This window comes from Penicillium subrubescens, assembly GCF_028828155.1.
Source record: "Penicillium subrubescens strain IBT 31985 chromosome Unknown utg000003l_segment0_segment0, whole genome shotgun sequence".
NCBI classification, from domain to species: domain Eukaryota; kingdom Fungi; phylum Ascomycota; class Eurotiomycetes; order Eurotiales; family Aspergillaceae; genus Penicillium; species Penicillium subrubescens.
The window spans coordinates 741,362-762,542 of NW_026643153.1; the positions used below are offsets into that span (position 1 = coordinate 741,362).

The window sequence follows — 21,181 nt, forward strand, 5'->3', positions numbered from 1 at the left end:
GTGTCGGTGAAGGTAGTAGGCCTCGTGTTCCACGATGAGAGAGTCCGTATGTTACTCGGGTGACTGGTCGGAGGAGTGCGGGCAACATCTGCATAGGAAGGGGAGCCAGTAGGAACGGAAGGGCTGATGGCATCGCGTAGGGATTGAATCTCGCGGAGGACCTCATCGTGGTTAGCTCATCTGAGCTGTGTGGAAGATGGCTGAAGCGTAACCATATTATAACTAAGACCGTTAACATACCACCCGCCCAACAATCTCTTAAACTTTGTTCATCGCGGACAAGAAGTCTGGGACGGGCCGAGTATTTGACAATTAATCGCATCTAAGACAAGATAGCAACACCAAATCGACGCAATCTCGGGCGCCTGGGGTTACATGGAATATTAGCATAGAACATGCTAGGTTCCAGAGCAATGATCATACCGCTTGTCTTGTAAGGGGGGAAGTTGCCCGCGCTGTTCCTTCCTGTCACATCATCATATATGGCAGAGCGCAAAGCGAAGCCGCTTTCCGAATGGTCCAAGGAGAAAGATTTTCCACCCTCTCATACGGCCCCGGCGATACTCGAATAGACGGCACTACGTAAAAAGCTCGATCTTCCTTCAATGCAATCATGGCATAATATGTCGATGTGGGCGACAGACCGGTAAAGTGGCACATTCGGTGTGTCTGGCGAGTGAACTGATGGCGGCAGCCACAGGGCACCACTTCGCTAGGGAGGGCTGTAACAGAGGTTGGCCGGTTGTTCCCTGGATGATTGATGACCACTTACCTGCTTTATCGTGGAGAAGCGCCGTCTCAGCGTTTGCGCAATTGTCATCAGTTTTCTAGGCCTCATACTAAATTCAACCAGTAGATTCACTAGGTACAGGGCGCAACCCAGAAACTACGCTTAATTTTCATGATAACAGCACGCTCCTGCGTTATATACACTTCGCTTTCCCTAAAGAAACCAAAGTCTCGTAAGGATGAGATGAACCTGTTCATTTATTTAGTTAGTATTGGTTTGACAGCATTGAGGGCTTGAAAAATCAAAAATTGGCAGGAGCACCCATTCGTCTGAAGAGGACCGTACCTTTCATTGTCCGCACTGACCTCCACTAAGACGGAAGAGGTTCTCTGATCGCACAACCAGCAATAATGAACCACCGAGCTCAGGAAGAGTGCCAGATTATCCAAGCCATTGAAATCGACGTCTCCGATAAAGAACCGGAAGCCCCTATCCCAGTCCTCCACCTTGCCCCGCAGCCTACCATGACGATCTTCAAGGACCCAGAAAATCTCGAGAAAAGCAACAGGTGTCGAGCCCCAGTATGCTAGTACAGGAAAAGATGATTTGCTTGACATGCAAGTCTTGAGATTTTCGCTCTGGACTTCTAAAGAATTGCTCTGGATAAAGCTTGTGTGGGTTGGCGACTGGTTCATCCATCGGTGAAGCAACTTCAAATCATTCATAAGTTCAGGGTCAAGGCATAGGTTCGGACCACTCCATTCACTTGGCTGTGTCGTGGAATATGACCTCATTGAGCTTTCCATCGGGATTAGAGGTATGCGGAACGTCATGTTCCGACCACCGCTGGGAATAAACCTCGTGTAAAACACCTCTCCTTGCCGTGGAGCTCTTGGGCGGATTGGATGTCGAATGCTGTCAGTAAAATTATACTGAAGTGGGATGGCAGGGTAATATGAGGGTATGAAGGTCCCAGAAGTGTTGGGCCCAGCGCCAAAGGGGAACCCTCTTCCAAAAGCATCCAATGATGGAAGAGAAGCACATTCCTCTTTATCACTGACTGGAAAGCGGCGCGGATCCAAGGTAAACAAATAGATCCCGGGATCCAACTGCCAGAAGGCTCTTTGACTGATGAACATCTCGAAAAAGGTCTCTGGGCTCTCTTGCGAACCCACTGAAGGATCAGCAGTCGCGATTAAGCCCATCCTCTCGAGTTTCTGCATCCGGTCTTTCCCACTAAGAATGCCGTCTCCTTTTACCCTTAGCCTCCACTCTCCTCCTGTATCTGTGGCGAATCCAGGCAGTTCATTTCCATTCGACGTGGGCACATGCCTGTCTGGTGGAGGCTCTTGGAAATACCAGAGAAAAGTGGCAAATAAAATCATAGCCACTTGTCTAGTAACGGCGCTTTCAGGTTTTGCGTCGTTAATTGACGGTGTCGACATTGAAGAAAGGTGTAGCACATCGCTGAGGAGAGTCGGTCTCGTAAAGGACGAGACAGGATCGATTAGTAACTGGCCATCACCGTCAATTGACGTCTTTCCTTTACCCGAGTTCTCGGTATAAAGAGATATCGACCACCTAGGTGGAAAAGAGCCGTGCAAGCTGTGTTCATCGACTATAAATGTAAACCCCCTAAAGGACGGTTTGACGTTGATCTGCTGCCCGTTAGGCAAGGAGTACTTATTGTACTTCATTAGGAATCCAAGGGCGATTTGGATCCAGACAGCTGCACATGCTATGTTTTGGAGTTCCATTAAAAGTGGCAATGGCGACGAAGAGTGTATACGTCAGACGATCAGGTGAAGTGGGGTATATCTAGGCCTTAGCCGATCACCTGCCCACTGAATCCCAATCCACGGCTTGTGCCGGGCCTTGTCAGCATTGCCGAGGTCTGTCATTGACCTGACTGGAATCTATGTTTAACAAACCTGACCCAAGATTTAAAGGGGTATCCGAAATGCTAAACACAAAAGACATGGTAAAAGGAAGGTCTATCATTTCCGCTAATTGCCCTATCTTGCTTGAGTTCCTCCCCAGCTAAAATCTTTGCGAAGCTCAACGAGCGGGAAAGGAGCATGTCTAGCACCGCGTCCACACCACGTCCTCCTGTTCCACGCTGAACATCGCGTTCGATCGACCTACCACAAGTTCTAGACTGATTCGACAGGCACTAGTGGCCTCTAGTTCAAGATGAAAAATATGCTTGGCGCCGATGAAATAGAGAACTTCCTCCCTCTTGGGCAGATCAGAAACCAGAACAGCCATAAATCGAGCCTTGGATAGTCCAGCAGGCAGTAATGAACTCATGGTCCGAGTCGCAATGAGACTGACGATGCTCAAAATCGAGCGAATTGTACCGTAAGGAATTGAAGTAACTAAAAAAGTGGTCAGGGAACTGCAAAAGGTAATCGCTTATCCTAAAGAGCGCGCCCGGTCACTGTCGGTGAACGCACCCACAATACTACCCGGCGCGCAGGTCAGTATCCTATGAGAAGCTGGTATCTATTTTCTCGCAGTTGTTATCCACGTCATGTAATACGTAGTGAGGGTCGGACTTGTCCTCGCTATCTTGCGGACTACTGGTGATATTTTTGTACGCTCGAGAAGAAAGCATCACGAACCTTTGCCGGGCCACGCACTTGTTAAACAACATAACTAGAGCCCAGCGAGAGGGCGAATAATGGCTCCTATTAAATTGAAAGACGCTAAGACAGAAAGTGTCTTTAAAGTTCCGGGGAGTGTAACGTGAGGAAATTGCAAGAAAGTTTTAGGATGAGAACGGCGTCGCGGAGATTAAGATCATTGGTCAAGCAAAGGGAAAAATCGAGGGCTAGTGTCGTACCTTGCTAAGTTTGGCGAGAAAGATACTAATAATAGAATAGGTCGACATATAACGTAATTCCCGCCCGTCCGGATCACCCGCCCGTCCGGATCACCTACACCCATTCGAATATTTCAAAATCGATTATCTCAACCAAAATCTATCAATTTAACTAGATATAGCGATTTTTACATACATTGATCCTGTGACCAATCTCCCTGCACCCACTACACCTAGGCGGAGCCCTAGCTGCTGGCCTAGTTGGCTGACTAGGTAATTCGACCTCTGCATGCGAATCTACCCCATCGTCTTCCTCTGGCTGGTTTAGCTGCTCAGCTAGCTGTATAGCCTCTTCAATGGTTAAACCCTCTGCGCAGGGTATCCTTCTAGTTGACCGATTGCGCTTTTTGACCATCTTCTCATTCGCCATGCGTAGATTCGTGACATCCTCTGCTAGTAAAGCACCGCCGTGTAGCGCTAGAGCGCATCCCTTGATTATCTGGTCTAACATCTCTTTTGATGGGCTCGGAGGGCTATTTGACCGCCGCTTTAGTAGATCTTTTAATATAGAAGCTTGCTTAAATAGCTGAGCGGCTGTTCTAGGCGTTTGTGGTGTAAATTGGCTAGATCTGCTGCTTAGCCGGCTGCTTGGTGGTGTTGGAGTTCGTAGAGAGATATTAAGCTTGTTAAGCACTCTCTTAGTATCTAATAGTACTAGACCACTAGCTGCGAAGCTGTTTTTGATAGTAGGATTGGTTGATTGGAACGCTTCTAGGCGCGCGTTCTGGTAATCCACTAAGAAATCGTGCTTGTCGATATGGTTATATCCTCTGCGCGCAAGATCGCTAACGAAGCGACCGTACGCGCGCTTAACTACTGCAAAACACCCAACATCTAGTGGCTGTAGTAGATGCGATGAATGCGCAGGTATACAAAGTGGTATAATATCGTTTTCGGCACAGATTCGGTCGAATTGGGGCGTAAGGTGGCTACTATGGCCGTCAAGAATTAATAGCTGAAATCGACCTCGTACACGCGAATTCGTGTGTGGGATAAAGTGCTTTTCTAGCTAGCGTAGACTAATCTTATCGGTAGTCTAGTTATTCTTTGAGACCTGGATTCGCTAGTCTTTCGGTAGGTTTTCGTTAAACTATCCTGTAATAGCCACTTTGCCTTTGAAGACTATACATGGCGGTAGTGAATAGCTATCTGCGTAGATTGCTTCGATCGTAGTAACCTATTCGCGATTTCCTGGTTGTAGAAGAGATCTCCGACCGTAGTATTTAGCCCTTGTGACTACTTTCTGCGAAGATATAAGGCCCATTGCGAAGCCTGTCTTATTAAAGTTGTAGATATCCTCTGGTTGTATACCGTTCTCGTTAATCACACTTTGTACGGTCGCGAACTACTGCCGAATCGATTTCGGATCTTCGTTTAGGGCTCTTTGGTAATCGTATCTTCGCGAGAAGCGTGTACGAAGCTTAGGGCGGCGGTTAATGAAGGATGAGGGCTAATTCTTGCCGATAGTAGGTGGTGGTAGGTTACCACGCGTAGCTAGTAGGATATTAGCTATTTCTCCTATAGTTACTGGCCTAGGCGCTGCTCCACGTGAATCTATAGAGATTATCCACTCAGTAAGTGAATCCTCTTCTAATTGGGTTAATTTATGGCCTGTTGGGCGCTTATCCACGCGTGACATTCGACCTTTAGTACGCGCATGAAGAGTAGTGTAGGGTAGCTCATATAGCTTTGCTGTTGCGCGAATTGAATTGATGCGGCCCTCTTTCAAATCAGAAAGGGCTAATAAGATCTTGCCCTCTTGACTTGCAGCTTTCTGCCGGGATTCAGGGCGAATTGGTGTCATGGTAGGTGGTTGAAGTTGGTAGGTAGGTAGGAATACGCGATTTTGGAGGTGGTGATCCGGACGGGCGGGTGATCCGGACGGGCGGGAATTACGTTACTATCACTCAACTTACTAAGCTTTCTGCGTGACTATTTACTTGGCTTTGCTTGTGAGAGAATGTCCTCCCTAAGTCCAGAACAATTAAGCCCTGTCATGAATCATGCCTATGAGAGTCTGATACAAGATACACTAGTACCCTTCATCCGAAGTGTTTATTCTGTGAACAATAAGCATACATACTCAAACTATGATCCAAATACGACTAAGTTTTACTCGAATTTTGACCAGGTATTTTCTCGGACAGCAACTTCCCCCGAGGAAACAAATTGGTGCGGCGAATCCACATTAACGTTAATAATGCAAGTTCTAAATCGAGCCTATAGGTCTCCTGTTGGTGAGCTTAGCGCGGAATGTGTTCAGCAGACCCAGTATCCACGAGGTTTCAGAGTGAAATCGCGGTTCTGGAATTGTTTTAAGAAGAGAAAATCCAGGATGCGAATGAATTTTCTTAAACGTTATGGTTCGTAAAACAGGGCTGTATTGATTGTTTATGAGACATGACTTATTCTATGGCGTTTTTCACTACCCCCTGTCTCTAGTGAGGAGTATGCTTTTTTATCCAAGAGCTTTCTATGTCATGTTCCCAAAGATAGCCCCCGAACGGGACTGTCTGAAATTTTCCCGCCGTCACTCGTCACCCTGTAGCTATTAACACATCGTTGAGGCCTTGCCATACCCACCTCAGTAAACGTGGGTGGGTTGATGGTGCTCCTTGTCTCGATAACCCATTTCATCTAAATTAGGTAGGGAGGGGCCCAATTGGTACGGCATGATGCAGTGGCTTTCATAGTCACTGGAGTTAAGCTTTGAGTGAAGCTGTATCACTTCATAATGTATTTAGTACAAACGAGACGGGTAATCTTTTCAATGAAGATGCATTCCTGGAATTTAATCGTGATCCTTGGAAATATTATTAAATTAACTGGGCTAGCCTGATTTGATTCGTGGCTGGTAGCGAATGAGAGATGTGATGAGAATCAAATTCATGGAGACAAGAAAGTTAACTGGTGACGCGCGCTCCGCAAGCTCCGCACGCCGATGGCCCCTGAAACAAAGTGAAAAGATCGGACATAGCTGTTAAAAATATGAGTATGGAAGTGATATTAGACAATACGGTGAGAAAAGGCCATGAATGTTTGTAGAGTCATTTGATTGGTCACGGGCGTACATGAAGTGCGACAGATGATATGTTCTATTCGGGACAGTTGAGTGAGAGCCCCTTGCGTCGGGCCCACGATATTCCGTGCAGGACATCGCACACAAATATCGCTTGGGTATCCCCTCCCTCGAAAAGGAACATCGCCGTTTCGAGGGAGAGCCGGGCTCCCTCTGCGACGGTTTCTTCCAAGAATTCCTTTGCAATGGTGCGTCATAGCTCGGAGGCCCCCAGTCCTACTCCTGGGGGACAGACCAGCTTGGGCTCCTCGATCTATCCACCAGAATATATATGGAATTCCCTCTCGGATACCCAACGGGACTCGTTCATGTCCACTGTGTCAGCGTCCCTGGCCACGGGCGATGGACCGCGCAAGCGCCCACGTATAGATCTCACTACGGAGGAGGATGCCGACCATGGTAGGGTCCCGTCTCTTGTTTTGCCTATCCTCCCCCGCTTCCCTGGCCTCGACCGTGCTGCAATCATAGCCATCTTCGAGCACACCTTCCGCCCAAAGAAGGACCTTATAAAACTGCGTAGCCCCGAGTTTAAAGTCTCGGCACTGGATGGCGAGTCTTTCGACTTAAAATCTACTTTATCTGGCCTGCAATTCCGTAAGGTGATCTTAATCAAGGATTGGGGAAACGACGCATCCCTCTGGGCCCATTGCTTCAGCAACTACGTCGCTATCTGGTGTGAATTCTTCGCTGCAAAGCACCCGGTATGCATCAGTGGGATGGTCCTCTTCCACCGTCGTATTTGTGACCTTGCTAGGGCATATAAATGGCAGGATTGTATCCTGCAAATGGCCCTAGACCACCACCAGATGGTTGTCGATAAAGGCGACCTTACCGTTTCTCTTAGTGACTAGGAGATTGGGAAAGCCCTCGAAAGCTCCTACCTACGCCCAGATAACGTACTCCTAGCGAAGACGGCACTGACTACTCCAACCACTCGGTCAAAGCGCTCTACCGCTGCCCCAAACTAGTCTTCCGCACGACCCAGCGGGACCCAGACCCAGCCCGGACCCGACCCAGCGTTGGGCTGGGTCTGGGTCCAAAATCCTGACCCAGTGCTGGGTTCTGGGTCACTGCTATCAACCCAGACCCAGCACTAGGTACCCATTGGGGCCCCAATTATAGTATAAACAGTGCAAACACTCATTACACAACTTATGCAATCACCCATAGTATTTTTAAGTATTTATGTTATACTTGCTTCTTAAATTCTGAGAGTTATCATAGTTCTAGCCCTCGGTACTTAGTATAATTAGATGCTTATAGGTAAAACTAAGATAAGAAATCAAAAATATAATACACTTAACTAGCTATCTAATAATACTCGAAGATATCATTATCTTGTTGTTTACGCTTCCCACTCCTTGATAGCCGGAGCTGTATACTAACCTCCGGCAATTGAGGCTTAATCGTTTTATCCTTAGGACCACTAAGCTCCTCTCTCTCTCTATCTAATTCGTCTCTATACTCTTCAGTGTCACTAATTAGGTCTAAGCCTATCTCATGTCCCATAATTCCTATCCAGGGACACGAATACGCGCCTTGAATAGGAGCTCGTTGAAAATCGGGATGAAGCCGGCGAGTGTCAGTTTAGGTTTTCTTACCATTAGTTTTCTGAAGTATCACAGCTCGAAGTACCAAAAATGGCGCTGGTATGTCATAACTAATAGATATTTTGACCCCAAGACTGTCACGGGTTAGACCCGCCCGCTTCTTACTATATGGCCCTGCCATATAGTCGAGATTGCCTTGCCTTTGGCATTATTGTGTCGCGTAAGTCTGAACATACGTGAGCTAGCATTGTGCTCAATTTATATGAAGTTGCCCTTCATAAAGGGCTTCCTACAATGTAACGCGCAGTCCTTGCGCTCTCTCGGTGTTCATAATGTCGAAGTCAGTGACCAGAGAAAGCTTACCCCTTTAACCCCATTACGTGTTGGTGACATAATCGGGTTGACAATAACTACTGTTGTGGGGCTGTCAGTTCTTTTCTGGGCCTGTAGTATTGAGATACAGAAACTTCGACAACAAATCATTCATTAAAATATGACGGAAGGCTGGCCAGAGAGCCTAAACTGACGGAGAAGGATATTTCAGCTGTGACTTCATCTGATCGTGATGCTATTATGGTGTGACCAGTTCATGAGCCGTCCTGTCCCATCTAGCGGCCTTAGGACCAGCGTAATCATATATCAGTCCTCTCATCAAATTCCCTATCTTTGCGTTCGCAAAATCAATCTTCGCAAAGGATAGTTTTGAGATCCTCATCACTAATTTCTAGATCCCAGCCGGGGTAGAACAACCCAATCAATCCAAAAGTTGAATCTTCTTGCGGATTTCCAACTAGTGCGAGTTTTTGAAACCCAAAGAACGGCAGACCGTACCAGAGAGGTTTACCGTTCGTATCGAACCCTCTCCAATTCCCTTCATGAGCAGTCACTTCTCCACCATTCCTATCGTGATAGCTTCTGGAATTGAAGCCATGACAGATAGCACTAGGAACATGCAGAACATTTTCTAGTACCAGGACCCCATTTCGTGACCCTTCGTCACTGCTGGTGCACACTTTCAGCTTCACAGTTCCAACCCCAGCCACGTAGGTGTCTCTAAGGCCAGAGAAGATCGTTCTAGTCCTGATCATCTTCTCAATAGGACGGTAAGTCTTGAATGAGGAACGGTCTTTCGTATAATGGCAGTTTCCAGAAACGACCATCCAGTCCCAACCGCGAGGGTATGGGCGATTCTCTTGCTCTCTCTCCTCGCGCGAAAGTTTTTTTTTACCCATAATGATGATTATGGCGTTAAATTGGCCTCTCAAAGGGTAAAATGCAAATAGTTGGAGAAGCGGAGGTTACAATCAGAACTAGAGAAAAAGGTAGGAGGTTAGCTAGACTGCTTGCTGAGCGAGGGTATCGCCTGACCAAAGAAAACATTCTCCCTTTATATATCTTTGATCGAACCGAAGCTCGCCGCTGTCAACTCAGGAGGACAAAAGCGGAATGAGGGGACATATGGAGAAACGAAATCTACCTGATGTTGTGTTCAATCCAGAATAATACGGAATACACTCACTCTCGTTGCGGGTCTCTCCTATCATGTCACCGTCCGGAAAGGCGCCATAGGAAATCAAACCAAAAAAACTCACTAGTGCCCTCCGAATACGAGCGTAGATGCGGGAGTGGATCGCTCCTATTAGAAATGTGACGATCCGCAATCTCGGGTGGAGCTAAGCTCGTGATCAGAACCCTTTCTACGGAGTAAAATTCAGTCTCTGTGTTAAGAATCAAAGGCCTTGTCGCTCTGTCTCATTCCCGCTTTCCCATTTTCCCATGGGGACAGCTGCTGGTTGACGGCAATGGATGGGGGCGTAATGCCCTAATTCGCTGGTGGCTTGTACTAGTCACTGGTGTTGGTCTTGGTTTTGCTGCAAAGGCAAAGAGCTCTTTGTAGAGCTTCTTCCGAAAATCTAGTTGACTAGGTAGATCACTACTGCTAGCCCCTGCTGCTTTTTAGAGATATATTGAATGCGATAGGCATTAACAATTTCAGCGTCGATAAAGAAGAAAAAAATAGGAAACCATACACGATCAGTCTTTCGATGGATCTCATAAGAAGCCCGATACTGATTTGCAATATCTACACTACCCATATAGTGATTATAGTCATTGATAGCAGTGGGAACCTCAAGCTTTTTGATAACCTCATCACCAAAAGGGGCACGCGCAATAGCTGCATTCGTAGATGTTGGCGATGGCCGCTTTCGGTTAGTAGTGGTAAACATCTCTGGCGAATGGATAGTGGATAGTAGTAATACTATATTATTATCCTGCCACGCGAGACATAAAACCCCCTGAGCTTCAGATGCATATAAGCTACCCCATGGTATAGTTTTGATGTGATCCTTTAGCTCAACAAGCTGGGAAGGCATCCCATTTTGAGCGCGTGTAGTACCACATGCTCCACATGGATACTGCGTAGCTCTGTAAAAAGAGCAACTGAGGTGAAGTAATTATCCATGTAGATAATATAATACAGGGTGCTAGTGTAGGCAGGACAGCCATCGTATTGGTGGGCATCGCATGCAGGGTGGGCATATAGGCCATGACATTAGCAGGATTGCCTATGCGATCGGCTAGCCCAGGAAGCTTCTTGATCATATCTAGTACCATCGATGCCGTAGGGCTAAGGCTAGGGTATTTGAACATCTCTATAATCCCCCATTGACGGCTAGACCATCTAAAGGTCCATATATAGCCATGTTCTGCGAGAGCAAAGATCTTATATCCCTGGTGGATTGGCTTGCTAGGCATCTTGACAGTATGCATTGTAAGCCACCACAGGGAAAGCGCTAGCCCGGGTACCCCTAGGAGAGCCAACCAACCTTACGATAGGCTGCTCTACAGAAGTTTATTCCTGTGGTCTATCCAAGTAAATAGTTCTGTGTACAGTAGAGGTTCCTATCGAGGGCGAATATTATCAGTGACCTATAGGGTAATAGCCTAGGCCATATAGGCTGGGGCGCTATGTAGCAAGGTCCATATAGACCCACATCTAGGGCTAGCCTAGAGTGCCATCTACAGTGGTGTATCATAAGTTTGAAACCCTTTTCTGCCGTGCCATGATGCCAAGACTTTTCTGCCAGTTCAATTCAAGTAAGGAGAGAATATAGAAATATATACATAAACCCCTAATATTTTGTGTACCACCCTTCTGCATCAAGAATAGCCTGCACCCTACGCGGCATAGAGTGTGACAAGTTTTCTAGGATACTAAGATCTAGTAGATCCCACGCTTCCTGCGCCTTGCGTATTAATAACGCGTGCGTCGTGTCGTTATTTGGCATATTTTTTAACTCCGGACATATCTTATATATCTTGTCTTTCAGGAGGGTCCATAGGTTTTCAATAGGATTTAGATCTGGCGATTTTGCAGGCCAGTCCATCACCTGAATCCCCATCTCCGCTAAGGCCTCGCGCACAATATATGCAGTGAGTGTTGATGCGTTATCTTGCTGGAAAATACTATCACGATGTAGCATTAACGTCGGTAAAACACGCGTGTAAAGATCACGAATAACGAAGCGATTCACCCCGCCACGACCTCGTGTAGGATCTCCGAATAGTGGGATTAAACCGGTACGTCGTGTAGACCATGAAAAGGCAGCCCAAAACATCTGCTTAACCTGCTTTCCTGGCGTCGGCAATCCACGTACGTCGCGTTTTTCAATTTGTTTTGACCTCGGTGTAAAGGTATATTCACGACGTTCACCAATCCCACGTTCGACTGTACACTCATCAGACCAAAAAACACGATCCCAATCTTCAGGTGTATAACCAGAGTAAGTTCGTGCCCATTCAAGTCGTGCGGTAGCGTGCCTTGGTGTAAGGCCAGCTATGCCGACTAAAAGACCAACACGAATGGATGGCAGAGAGGCAAGCAGGCTCCCGGCCGTGGTCGCAGCCGAGGTGGTTCCGTAGGCTCCGGCAGCCAGAGACGCAATGACGACATTGTGCTCTCCCACGCGACCCCACGTATAAACGTTCGCGTCGGTTTGGTGTCTAGTGAAGCCGGTTGGAGTTGCATGTTCCTCATCCAGCATCGCTTCTACAGCGGCCCGCTCGATGGGAAGAGTAGCGATCCAGGCGATCGCATAGGAGTCCGGGTTGTTGAGAGCGTTATGGGATGCCATGGTGCGGAGGGAAGCGCACGGGGCTATTAGATGGACACGCAGGAGTTGAGTTACACGCAGACAGAAGAGGCGGCGTGACAGCGGTATAACTAATTATTATTGCTTATCACTATTAGTCAAAGGATACAATCTCGTCAGTTGCTAACAGGACCCAGCGCTATCACCTAATTAGTGTGCCCTCCAGATGCTTATTGCATTCCACTGCGCAAGGACGAAGGTAAGCTGAAAAGGATATGTGTGGTGTGGTACAGATGCACGTTGGGGGCCGTGGCGCTGTGGGCGCTTACAAAGTCTCTAAGTTATGGTAGTGTCATTCATACTAACCTTTGGTGGACTGGGACAGTATTCCGATGCCTTTGTTCAGCGCTCTTGGATCCAAAACTCGACATATATTTGTCAGTAAAACGGATCTTGTTGCCTAACAGCGTTGAAACATTCGAGGAAGAGCGCTTACCTCAACCCGACTTCCACGCTCCTTCCCACCCTTAAGACAAGGCTGTGGAGTGCTGTTTCAAGTTTGCAGTTCATTTTCCGAATCACAATTGAAAGCATGGTGGCGAAGAATCAAGTGACAGGGCTCTATTTCGCAGGAGGGTTCCCGGACATTCCATCAAGATGTTCTAGAGGACTCTATCAAGGAACGGTACCAATAGTTCTAGTTGCCGGGTCCGATTCTTCTTCTTCTTCTTCTCCTCCTTCTCCTCCTCCAGGTAATTGTCAATTGCATGTGGCCTGGTACAATTGAATCAATTCTGGTATAGCCATAGCCCTCCACAAAAATTACAGCCAGACCCAGGTGCATGTATGCATAAGCAAATCAAATCTATGGTACTAGAGCAACAAGATTGACAGGAAAAATGGGACAGCAAGCTAGACACACAAGAAGCTGCAAAAAGATGCGTAAACAGAGCGCCAGCCAAAACTACAAGATCAAGGCAAAGGAAAACAAAACTTCAAGAAGGGTCAGGCCACACCCAGTCACAGGCCAAGAAAGACACGCCCGGCGACACTGTGTCTGTCATGTTAATTATGAAGCGAACGACAAGATAGTTCCCTGTCCCAAACCTTACAAATCAATGGCTGTCTACATCTTTCTTCTTGCCTTTTACCTGGTTCTTTGATCCGGCATCGGGGACAGCGCTATTGAAAAGAGATTGAATGCTTGCATCCGCCATATTGCCCAATGCTTGAAGTGAATTATCACCTGACTTGATGCGTTTGGCGGATATGAGATCGTCGAGAGTAGTGACAATGGCTTGTCGGCTATTATCACCTGTGGTGACATCTTCAAAGTAGTGAGTTCGTAGTCGATTTGCTTCTTCTTCTTCGATCCGCTTGCACAAATTGAGCAGTCTTTCTGTGCCGCTCAATTCTTCTCTGAAACTTTGCTCCTCGTATTCTCGCTCGTTGTTCAAGTAAGGCAGGTAGCGCTGTTGTCCTTGAACAATTCGATCAACTCCATATAGATGCTGCAACAGGCGTAACTTCCAGCTCGTGATTTCCTTGCTGGTAGAATTGAGTCCCTCCGCATTGATCAACCACGAATAATGATGTTTGCGGTAGGATGATGCTTTATCAAAGAGCCCCGAGGAATTGGCCACTTCACCCACTAAAGTTGGCCGCGACTGGTCGACCAGAGAGAGAAATTGTTCACAGATTTCGAGACTCTTCTGTGTGCTACTCTTCTCGTCCTCCATTAATTGGAGCTCAACTGTGTCGAGACCAGCTATCACGGGGCCTTGAGCGCACGCGATTTGTAGTTTCTCTTGAATATCTTGCAAGTGATTTTCCAGGTCACATCTCGTATTTTCAATTAGATTTTTATATTCCTCCAAAACAGCTCTTGTAGTCTTTGTGGTGCGTCTGTTGAAAATATGTTAGACCAGCGAAGAGAAAGACGACAATAACTTACAGATTCGCATATGCAAGTGCAATAGAAATAGTTGACTTGTAACTAGACAACATGTCCTTGAATTTGGTAATGTCCCCACCCATGTATCTCAACCTTAGCCAATCTCTTTTGCTGTTCTGCTCTTGGGTGGAATGCGATGTGCATTTCATGATCAGAGCATTGAATTCACCACAGGCTTTATTGAATCGCTTAAGGGGCTGCTCAAGCACTGTGAGATCGACTTCAAATCATGGAAAAGCTACACTCTAGCAAAATCAACAAGCCTTTCCGGCTCGGCAATGAGAAGAGTGTGAGACATATCCTGGCTAAGTTCTCTCTGTGGGCCAGTGCTAGACCGAAGAGGAGTCTCCGGTTTACAGAGCAGAAATCGCCGTGCGGCAATGGAAAGCTGCTGAAAATGCGTCAGACCGCCTCTGAGACTGCATTTGTTCTTAGCATCATCTCGAAGAAAGCTCTGCATACCTTCATTAAATTACCAGCCGACATGTCGCTGACTCTAAGTAAGGGTTTCCACAACGCGCCACTAATATACAATGATCACCTGGTAAAGCCATGTCCACAGGTTACAGGCCTTTGGACCGGCTTTGAAGCGGCTGGAAAGGTACTCAAAACACTTAGTCAAGCTCTATTCGGCCCCTAAATATTGTCTGACGCATCGATACAGGAACTCAAAGACAGCTTGCATGACAGCGTCACGGGGCTATATAGTCAACCACTATATAGCCTCAAGCACGGCGGTGCTAGAAAAATTCCCAGTGGTCTTGCTAAAGGTTTGGCTGGCCTTTTTATTAAGCCTTTAGCAAGTTGGTAACAAATGAGTTCCCCCCTCCCCCCCTGCTTTCGTTTGGACGTGACTGACATGCAAATAGGATTGGTTGGGGTGGCTGGGTATCCTCTGAATGGCCTACGCAAAGAGATCAATGCTTCCTTGAGCAAACCCGTGGATGCATATCTTGAGGCATCCCGGTTTGAACAAGGTCGCGAAGAGATGCATCTGTCTTCCACGGAGGAGAGAGTGGAAGTACTTGAAAATTGGATTCTGATCGAAGTGTTGCACGAGACAGATTGTAAACGACGGCAACGGAGTGTAGTGAAGATGCCGGGACTCAGTAACAAAAGCAGAGGTAGGCAATCAAGAGCCTAACGTACAAGGTCAGCGTTTATCACCATCTGTTGCGTTCATTGGTAGTGTTAGGTCTGACCAGAAGAGCAACCGGCGCTCAATTCACTTGGAAACTGCCAATACAGGAAGCGGTAGCTTACCACTTGACAGATGTACTGAATAGTGATCATGTAACCTTTGTTTTGGAGAGTAGCATGGTAGTGCCTTCCATAATGTCAAATTGCGCGTTCTGATATGATGTAGACACTGAACATTCATAGAACCATATTTGCATTCGATAAGGATACAGTAGTATCCAGTGTCAACTCTGAATGTGAGGCTGGGAACTTGAAAGTATTCTTTTTGGGGAGTAGGCCCTCGAACAGACCACTTGTGCCATCCTACCCACCCACAAGTCAACAGCCCTCGCCAGTGTAACAACAATGATCGCCACATCAGCGTACCTTGGGACGTTGCGGGCCGCGTTCACAATGAAAACTCCTCGCTCTTCCTAAGCAATGACCCACCCTCATCCTTCGTGATTCTAGAGCCAAAGTAATAATTCGCAGAGCACAAATGGGTAGACTGTGACAGCGCAAGGTGAGAGATTGGATGACGAAGGCTGGTTATCATTTGCCGCAGCGCATCAGCTACAAGACCGTCAGCAGCGCCGCGGGGCATTTTTCTGGCGGATAGGGAATATTGCTTTGCGCGATGAGGTGTCCAATAAGGCTGAGAATAGGGCCGCTCAAGGTTGTAGGTGGACAGAAGCGTGTCGCGTCATCCGCGTGCCATCAACGACGGTGGCGGTGCCAGGAATCTCCTCTGCCAAACCTTATGTCCGGAACGCGGTGCGATTGGTCACGGTTGTTGATTGCACGGCGGCTTGCTGCTTGAGATAGAGCGGTTTGGGTTGGCATGTCGATCAAGCATGCCTCATTCACGAACCCAGCCGAGTCCTCGGCCGGTGTTCCTCACGCGCTACTGCCGCTCGGCTAGGTAGTCATAGGCGGGGCGGTGCGACGAGCCCGGCGAGGTGAGCTGCATTGTCTCGATCACAGGGTCAATGGGATGCCGGATCCCTCGCGGTGGCATAGTGGGTATCTCGGACGAAGCGTACGGCTAGGTGTACTGGGTCGCTGACGGGTGGGTGCTCTTCCGGCTGCTGCGAGGTATCACTTCGACCAAACCCCAGGTTGCGTCGGACGGAAAACGACGGATGGTCGTCATCGATGAGGATCGATACAGTGTTCGTCCTGTTGTCGGGCATTTCATCTGGGCTCCGATGCTGTCACCAGAGCGCGAGGGCTCGACTAGAAAGGCAGAAGATCCCTGGCCAGTCCATTAGAGATTAAGTTTCCCCGCTAGGCCAGTTGGGGAGGAAGGGGTTGGTTATTACCTGAGGGGCCACGACATTGCCAGCGTGCTGAAGGGCGAGAAGGGGGGATAAGAGAGCCAATGGGGGCTCCCGTCCTACCCAGCCACATCGCCACATTGGGAGAGCGCAGCAAAACACGCTCAAAGCTCGTTTTGTCATCTGCCTCACGACCGGATCGAGCCTGCACTCTACCGTATTCAACCACCCGCCGTGGCACCAAACCCCAAGCAACGGCCTCGAAAATCACAGGGGCACTCGGGGCACTCGGGCAGGTCCTTACTCGCTATTAGAGCCAATCAAAAACAAGAAATCCGCTCTCTTCGCGAAACAGTACGCCTGCTCAATGTACTCGACCTGATTGGGCAGCGCCATCTCGTTGCCTGGAATACTGGTCAAATAGCCCACTCACTTCATCGAACATCACGCTAAACCGGAGTATCGAAGGGTGGGCCTCGACGAGAATGCTGGTCTACGCAGAGCGAATGAGAAGCGACGCCCGAAACGCCCACAGCCAAGTCGCTAGGTGTGTGTGTGTGTGTGTGTGTGTGTGTCAGTATTTTACGGCCGTGGGTTGTGTTTAGACACTGCCTACCAATTCCCTAGTGGGATAAAGGCCGCCAGGGGTTAAGCCCTGGGTGTCAAGAAGCTAGTTACAAAATGTGACTCTTTGGCGCTTTCCCATAGCCGCCGTGGTCAGATGAATGACCTGTGTCGTATACAGGCCTGACGTTGCTGCCAGCTGCAGTGGTCCGCCTACACCCCATGACCGAATCTAACCTGTTGGACACCGAAAGAACTTAAAAAAAGGAAGAGAAGAATAGAAAAGAAAAGGAAAATAAAGAAAAACAAATGAGATATGAAAAGAAGGTTGTTACAGCCGTTGGTTGGTTGGTTGGTTGGTTGGTTGGTTGGTTGGTTGATGTCATTTACCCCGACCCCTCGCTCTAAAGCGATATGCAGGATACAACAACTATATACTCGTGTACGTACATGTAGAGTGTTCTACTTCCTGAAAAACGAACTTAGAGCCTCGTTACGGCCTGCCGTGGCCTAACTGCCGTTCCCATTGTTAGGCTGCCCTCGTGGCGCGCGACTCCAAAACCGCTGTGACGCCTCGGCGAAGTCCAAAACGGCCTTGACCGTCTTCGCCCTTGAGACGGTGTCTGGTTTACCTTTCTTACCTTCGGTTGAGCCTCCCAGCAGGCTCGAGACGCTTCTGAACGCGTCCCCCACTTCCCTTCGTAACTCCCTTCGAATATCCCTTAAGGATGGGCAGTCCACAAGCACATGGGTAACAGTTTCCTGTGCACCGCACACGCAGTGGTCGTCGTCACGGAAGCCAAAACTCTTGGCGTAGGTAGATAACCAATTGTGGCCGGTACGTAGCTGCGTTAACAGGTACGCCCGGTTCCTGGGCAGGCTCCCATATAGCCTCCTCGTGTAGGTTGCTGGTAGAGTGCCGTCGATCTTCCGTAGGTGACTGCCTTTGCTGGACGATCTCCATTCCTGCTCCCACTGACTGAGGATATTGACGCGCAGGCGTGCACTCTCCCTCGAGAGTAGCGGGCGGAAGGAGTGGGTTTTGCCTGGGTACACGGCGTCTTTGGCTAGTCGATCTGCAGCGTCATTTCCAGGGTTATTGCAGTGCCCTGGCACCCATTGGAGACGGAGGGCAATCCCCTCAGCTTGGACCTCTGTGGCAGCTTGTAGGATCGTGTGCACGATTCGCTGGCCCGATTTGTTCCTCGGGTTCTGAGTTGCCTGTAGGGCTGATCTACTGTCGCATAGGATCGTTGCTGTTTTTTGTCTGTTGTCTAAGCTTGCCCGCTGATAGGCGATCTTGACCACCGTGCTGATGGCGTAGAAGATGCCAATGAGCTCCGCTACGTGAACCGACCATCGGTCCATTGGTCCCACCTGGACCTGTTGTGATTCGACAACCTGTAAATTGTCGTCGAGTGCCACTACGGCCGCTCCCAGATGACCCTCGCGTCCAGAAGCATCTGAGTAGACAACAATGTCCGACATAGATCGTACGGTTTCGGCACGTTCAATGGCCGTTTCTCGATCCGATCCAACCTCAATCTCCGCAAAGGGTTCAGCTCGCCACGGGGCCAGCGGGCTTGGGTCAATCGTTTCTAGTTCATCCAATCTTTGCAAGTCCATGGTCTTTAGGGCTTCCGCTAGTGGGAACCTGGCTACCGCTCCGCACGAATTTTCGAACTGTTCGAAATTCGCGAATTTCGACGAATCGAATCGAATTCGAACCTTGGTTTTCGAACTTCGAATCTGTACGCGATTCGATTCGTCAAAATTCGCGAATTTCGAACAGGTTCGCGAACTAATTTCTAGCTTTCTTAGCAGAAGCACGCCTTGGAGAGGAGTTTTTGAGGTGTCCGGCCCCGACAAAAAGACTTTAGCAAATGCATAATATCAACCGCATGTATTCCAAAAGAAACTATAACTGCGTAACTATTCAGACTTCCAACGTGCAGCATCTTTCAGCCTTATTAAGGTCCCAAGAGTCTTGCCTTTCATAGAGAAACGTCGAATTCCCAGTACATCTCTCCCGCCATTGAATAATCTCTCTATATCTACCTCCGCTGCTGGTATAGCAAGGTGATCTTGTGCTGCCTTGGCCATACAAGTAAATTCAAGCCTGTTAGCCTTCCACCAGTCCCGTATAAATTCAGTCTGGCTCTGGCTTGTTTCGAAACCAGTGCTGATTGTAGGAGTATCGAAATACTAGTCGATATCTGACTCAGCGACGTTACACTGCGTTAGCTGAAAGGCCTCCAAAAATCGATATTCGAAGCTCTTGTAATTGGTGCTTAGAGCAGTCGATGCAGGCTGTTCCGGGGTGTGATATGCTTTCTTCAGGAACGCCCTGATTCGGTCGATAATCTTGTCTCTATCTGGTAGCGTTTTGAGCCACTTAGTCTTGATTCGAGGATCCAGAATGCTTGCGATATAGTATATGTCGTTGTCTTTAACACAGTCGTGGTACCTCTCCAGGAGTGAGATTCCGTCGGAAACAGAAATGGTTATTGCTGCCGAGGTTTTCTGCCACTCGCCTCGTCGTTCCTTAATAGCGAGGAGTATAGAACGGAGCTCTTCAAACATACGCGCCGCCATATGAATTGAAGGACTGTCTCGAGAGACGTACTCAGTATATTCGTTGAAGGGAGTCAGGATTTTTTTGATATCTGAGAGTTGTCTCCAGTCGTTATGTGTGAGACGCAAGGCTTCAATATCTGGCTCGTCGTTGACTGTATCTTCGAGCTGCCGGCGACACTCTTCGGCTCTCTCAATCATAACAAAGGTAGAGTTCCATCGAGTGTCAACATCGTAATTAATAGCTTTTGTATAGCTAGGCCGATTATCCCACTTCTGTATTCGCTGGGGAGATCGCGCAATCCAAAGGACAAGTAGTCGAAGCTTTGCAATAGGCGAAGTAGGAGCATTGATAGTCTTCCAGCTTCCCTTAGCAACATCATCAAGAAGACCACAGGCTTCCTTATGCGAACTCGCGCGTAGAGACCTCAGTATAGATTTCATGACCAAATTCAAGATATGAGCAAAGCAGCGGATTTGGGAGTTCTGGGTAAACTTCATCATCCCTTCTCGGATGATAGTCTCAGCCAGGTACTTATCATACCGCTGAGACAGCTTTTGGTAGAGGCACCGGTGTAGGGTGTTATTATTAGATGCGTTGTCGGCTGTAATTGTCATCACTTTATCAGATATATGAAACCTGTCGAGAACCGTCGCGACGATATCAGCAAGCTTCTCTCCAGAGTGGTTGCCTTCGATTTCAACGAACTCAATACAGGCTCGATATTGCTGAAAATCAGGGGACATCCAGTGGGCATTAATTGCTAGCATTAGTAACGAGTTCTGACTTGTCCAACCATCAAGAGATAGCGCGATTGACGAAGCTAAAGACATCAAAATTCGAAGCTCACTGTCAAGAGCATCAAGCCGAAGACCTAATCGGCGGGACACTGTATCCGCACTCGGTAAGGAGTCCTGAAAGCCTGCGGACCTTAACATAGCCTTAAATAAAGGGTGTTCGACACATATAAACGGCTGGCAGGTCGATATAATCCAATTTAGGAGTGCCTCTTCGAAGGGGAGCTTCTTTTCCTTAGAAATCCATGAGCTTAGTGGTCCTTGGCCTTCTGAATAACCGTCCTGAAAGAGCTTGTGTGCTTGCTGCAGATGCTGTTTTAACGCTATAGTTGAAGATCGTAGTTTAGATGCAAATCGAAAGAATCGACAGGTAGATGGCGATACAATGCACAGGTGTTTAAGTTCGAGCCGCTCCTTATTTCCTAATCTCTAAGTGCTAGGTTCAGGTGTTGTACTGTAGTATTTCCATACCCAGCTCCGCTCCTTCGACTTAGTCTC

At 48.0% G+C, this 21,181-nt stretch overlaps 8 protein-coding genes across 8 annotated transcripts; 3 read left to right on the top strand and 5 right to left on the bottom strand.

The window, feature by feature from the left end:
- Positions 1 to 1,140: 1,140 nt before the first annotated feature.
- N7473_004376 (uncharacterized protein) lies at positions 1,141 to 1,320 on the top strand (the record flags this gene model as incomplete). Its single annotated transcript, XM_057150316.1, has 1 exon — positions 1,141 to 1,320. The coding sequence occupies one exon, from the start codon at positions 1,141 to 1,143 to the stop codon at positions 1,318 to 1,320; it is 180 nt and encodes a 59-aa protein (XP_057010426.1).
- Positions 1,321 to 6,878: 5,558 nt separating this feature from the next.
- Positions 6,879 to 7,544, top strand: N7473_004377 (uncharacterized protein; the record flags this gene model as incomplete). The annotated part of the gene is made up of 1 exon (XM_057150317.1): positions 6,879 to 7,544. The coding sequence occupies one exon, from the start codon at positions 6,879 to 6,881 to the stop codon at positions 7,542 to 7,544; it is 666 nt and encodes a 221-aa protein (XP_057010427.1).
- Positions 7,545 to 8,923: 1,379 nt separating this feature from the next.
- N7473_004378 (uncharacterized protein) lies at positions 8,924 to 9,475 on the bottom strand (the record flags this gene model as incomplete). The annotated part of the gene is made up of 1 exon (XM_057150318.1): positions 8,924 to 9,475. The coding sequence occupies one exon, from the start codon at positions 9,473 to 9,475 to the stop codon at positions 8,924 to 8,926; it is 552 nt and encodes a 183-aa protein (XP_057010428.1).
- Positions 9,476 to 11,377: 1,902 nt separating this feature from the next.
- On the bottom strand, positions 11,378 to 12,379 carry N7473_004379 (uncharacterized protein; the record flags this gene model as incomplete). The annotated part of the gene is made up of 1 exon (XM_057150319.1): positions 11,378 to 12,379. The coding sequence occupies one exon, from the start codon at positions 12,377 to 12,379 to the stop codon at positions 11,378 to 11,380; it is 1,002 nt and encodes a 333-aa protein (XP_057010429.1).
- Positions 12,380 to 13,452: 1,073 nt separating this feature from the next.
- On the bottom strand, positions 13,453 to 14,440 carry N7473_004380 (uncharacterized protein; the record flags this gene model as incomplete). Its single annotated transcript, XM_057150320.1, has 2 exons — positions 13,453 to 14,242; positions 14,292 to 14,440. The coding sequence occupies 2 exons, from the start codon at positions 14,438 to 14,440 to the stop codon at positions 13,453 to 13,455; spliced, it is 939 nt and encodes a 312-aa protein (XP_057010430.1).
- An 80-nt stretch (positions 14,441 to 14,520) lies between these two features.
- On the top strand, positions 14,521 to 14,931 carry N7473_004381 (uncharacterized protein; the record flags this gene model as incomplete). The annotated part of the gene is made up of 2 exons (XM_057150321.1): positions 14,521 to 14,791; positions 14,861 to 14,931. 2 exons carry the CDS (start codon positions 14,521 to 14,523, stop codon positions 14,929 to 14,931), a joined length of 342 nt encoding a protein of 113 aa, XP_057010431.1.
- Positions 14,932 to 16,456: 1,525 nt separating this feature from the next.
- N7473_004382 (Zinc finger C2H2) lies at positions 16,457 to 16,663 on the bottom strand (the record flags this gene model as incomplete). The annotated part of the gene is made up of 1 exon (XM_057150322.1): positions 16,457 to 16,663. The coding sequence occupies one exon, from the start codon at positions 16,661 to 16,663 to the stop codon at positions 16,457 to 16,459; it is 207 nt and encodes a 68-aa protein (XP_057010432.1).
- A 2,853-nt stretch (positions 16,664 to 19,516) lies between these two features.
- Positions 19,517 to 20,656, bottom strand: N7473_004383 (uncharacterized protein; the record flags this gene model as incomplete). The annotated part of the gene is made up of 1 exon (XM_057150323.1): positions 19,517 to 20,656. The coding sequence occupies one exon, from the start codon at positions 20,654 to 20,656 to the stop codon at positions 19,517 to 19,519; it is 1,140 nt and encodes a 379-aa protein (XP_057010433.1).
- Between the last annotated feature and the right edge of the window lie 525 nt (positions 20,657 to 21,181).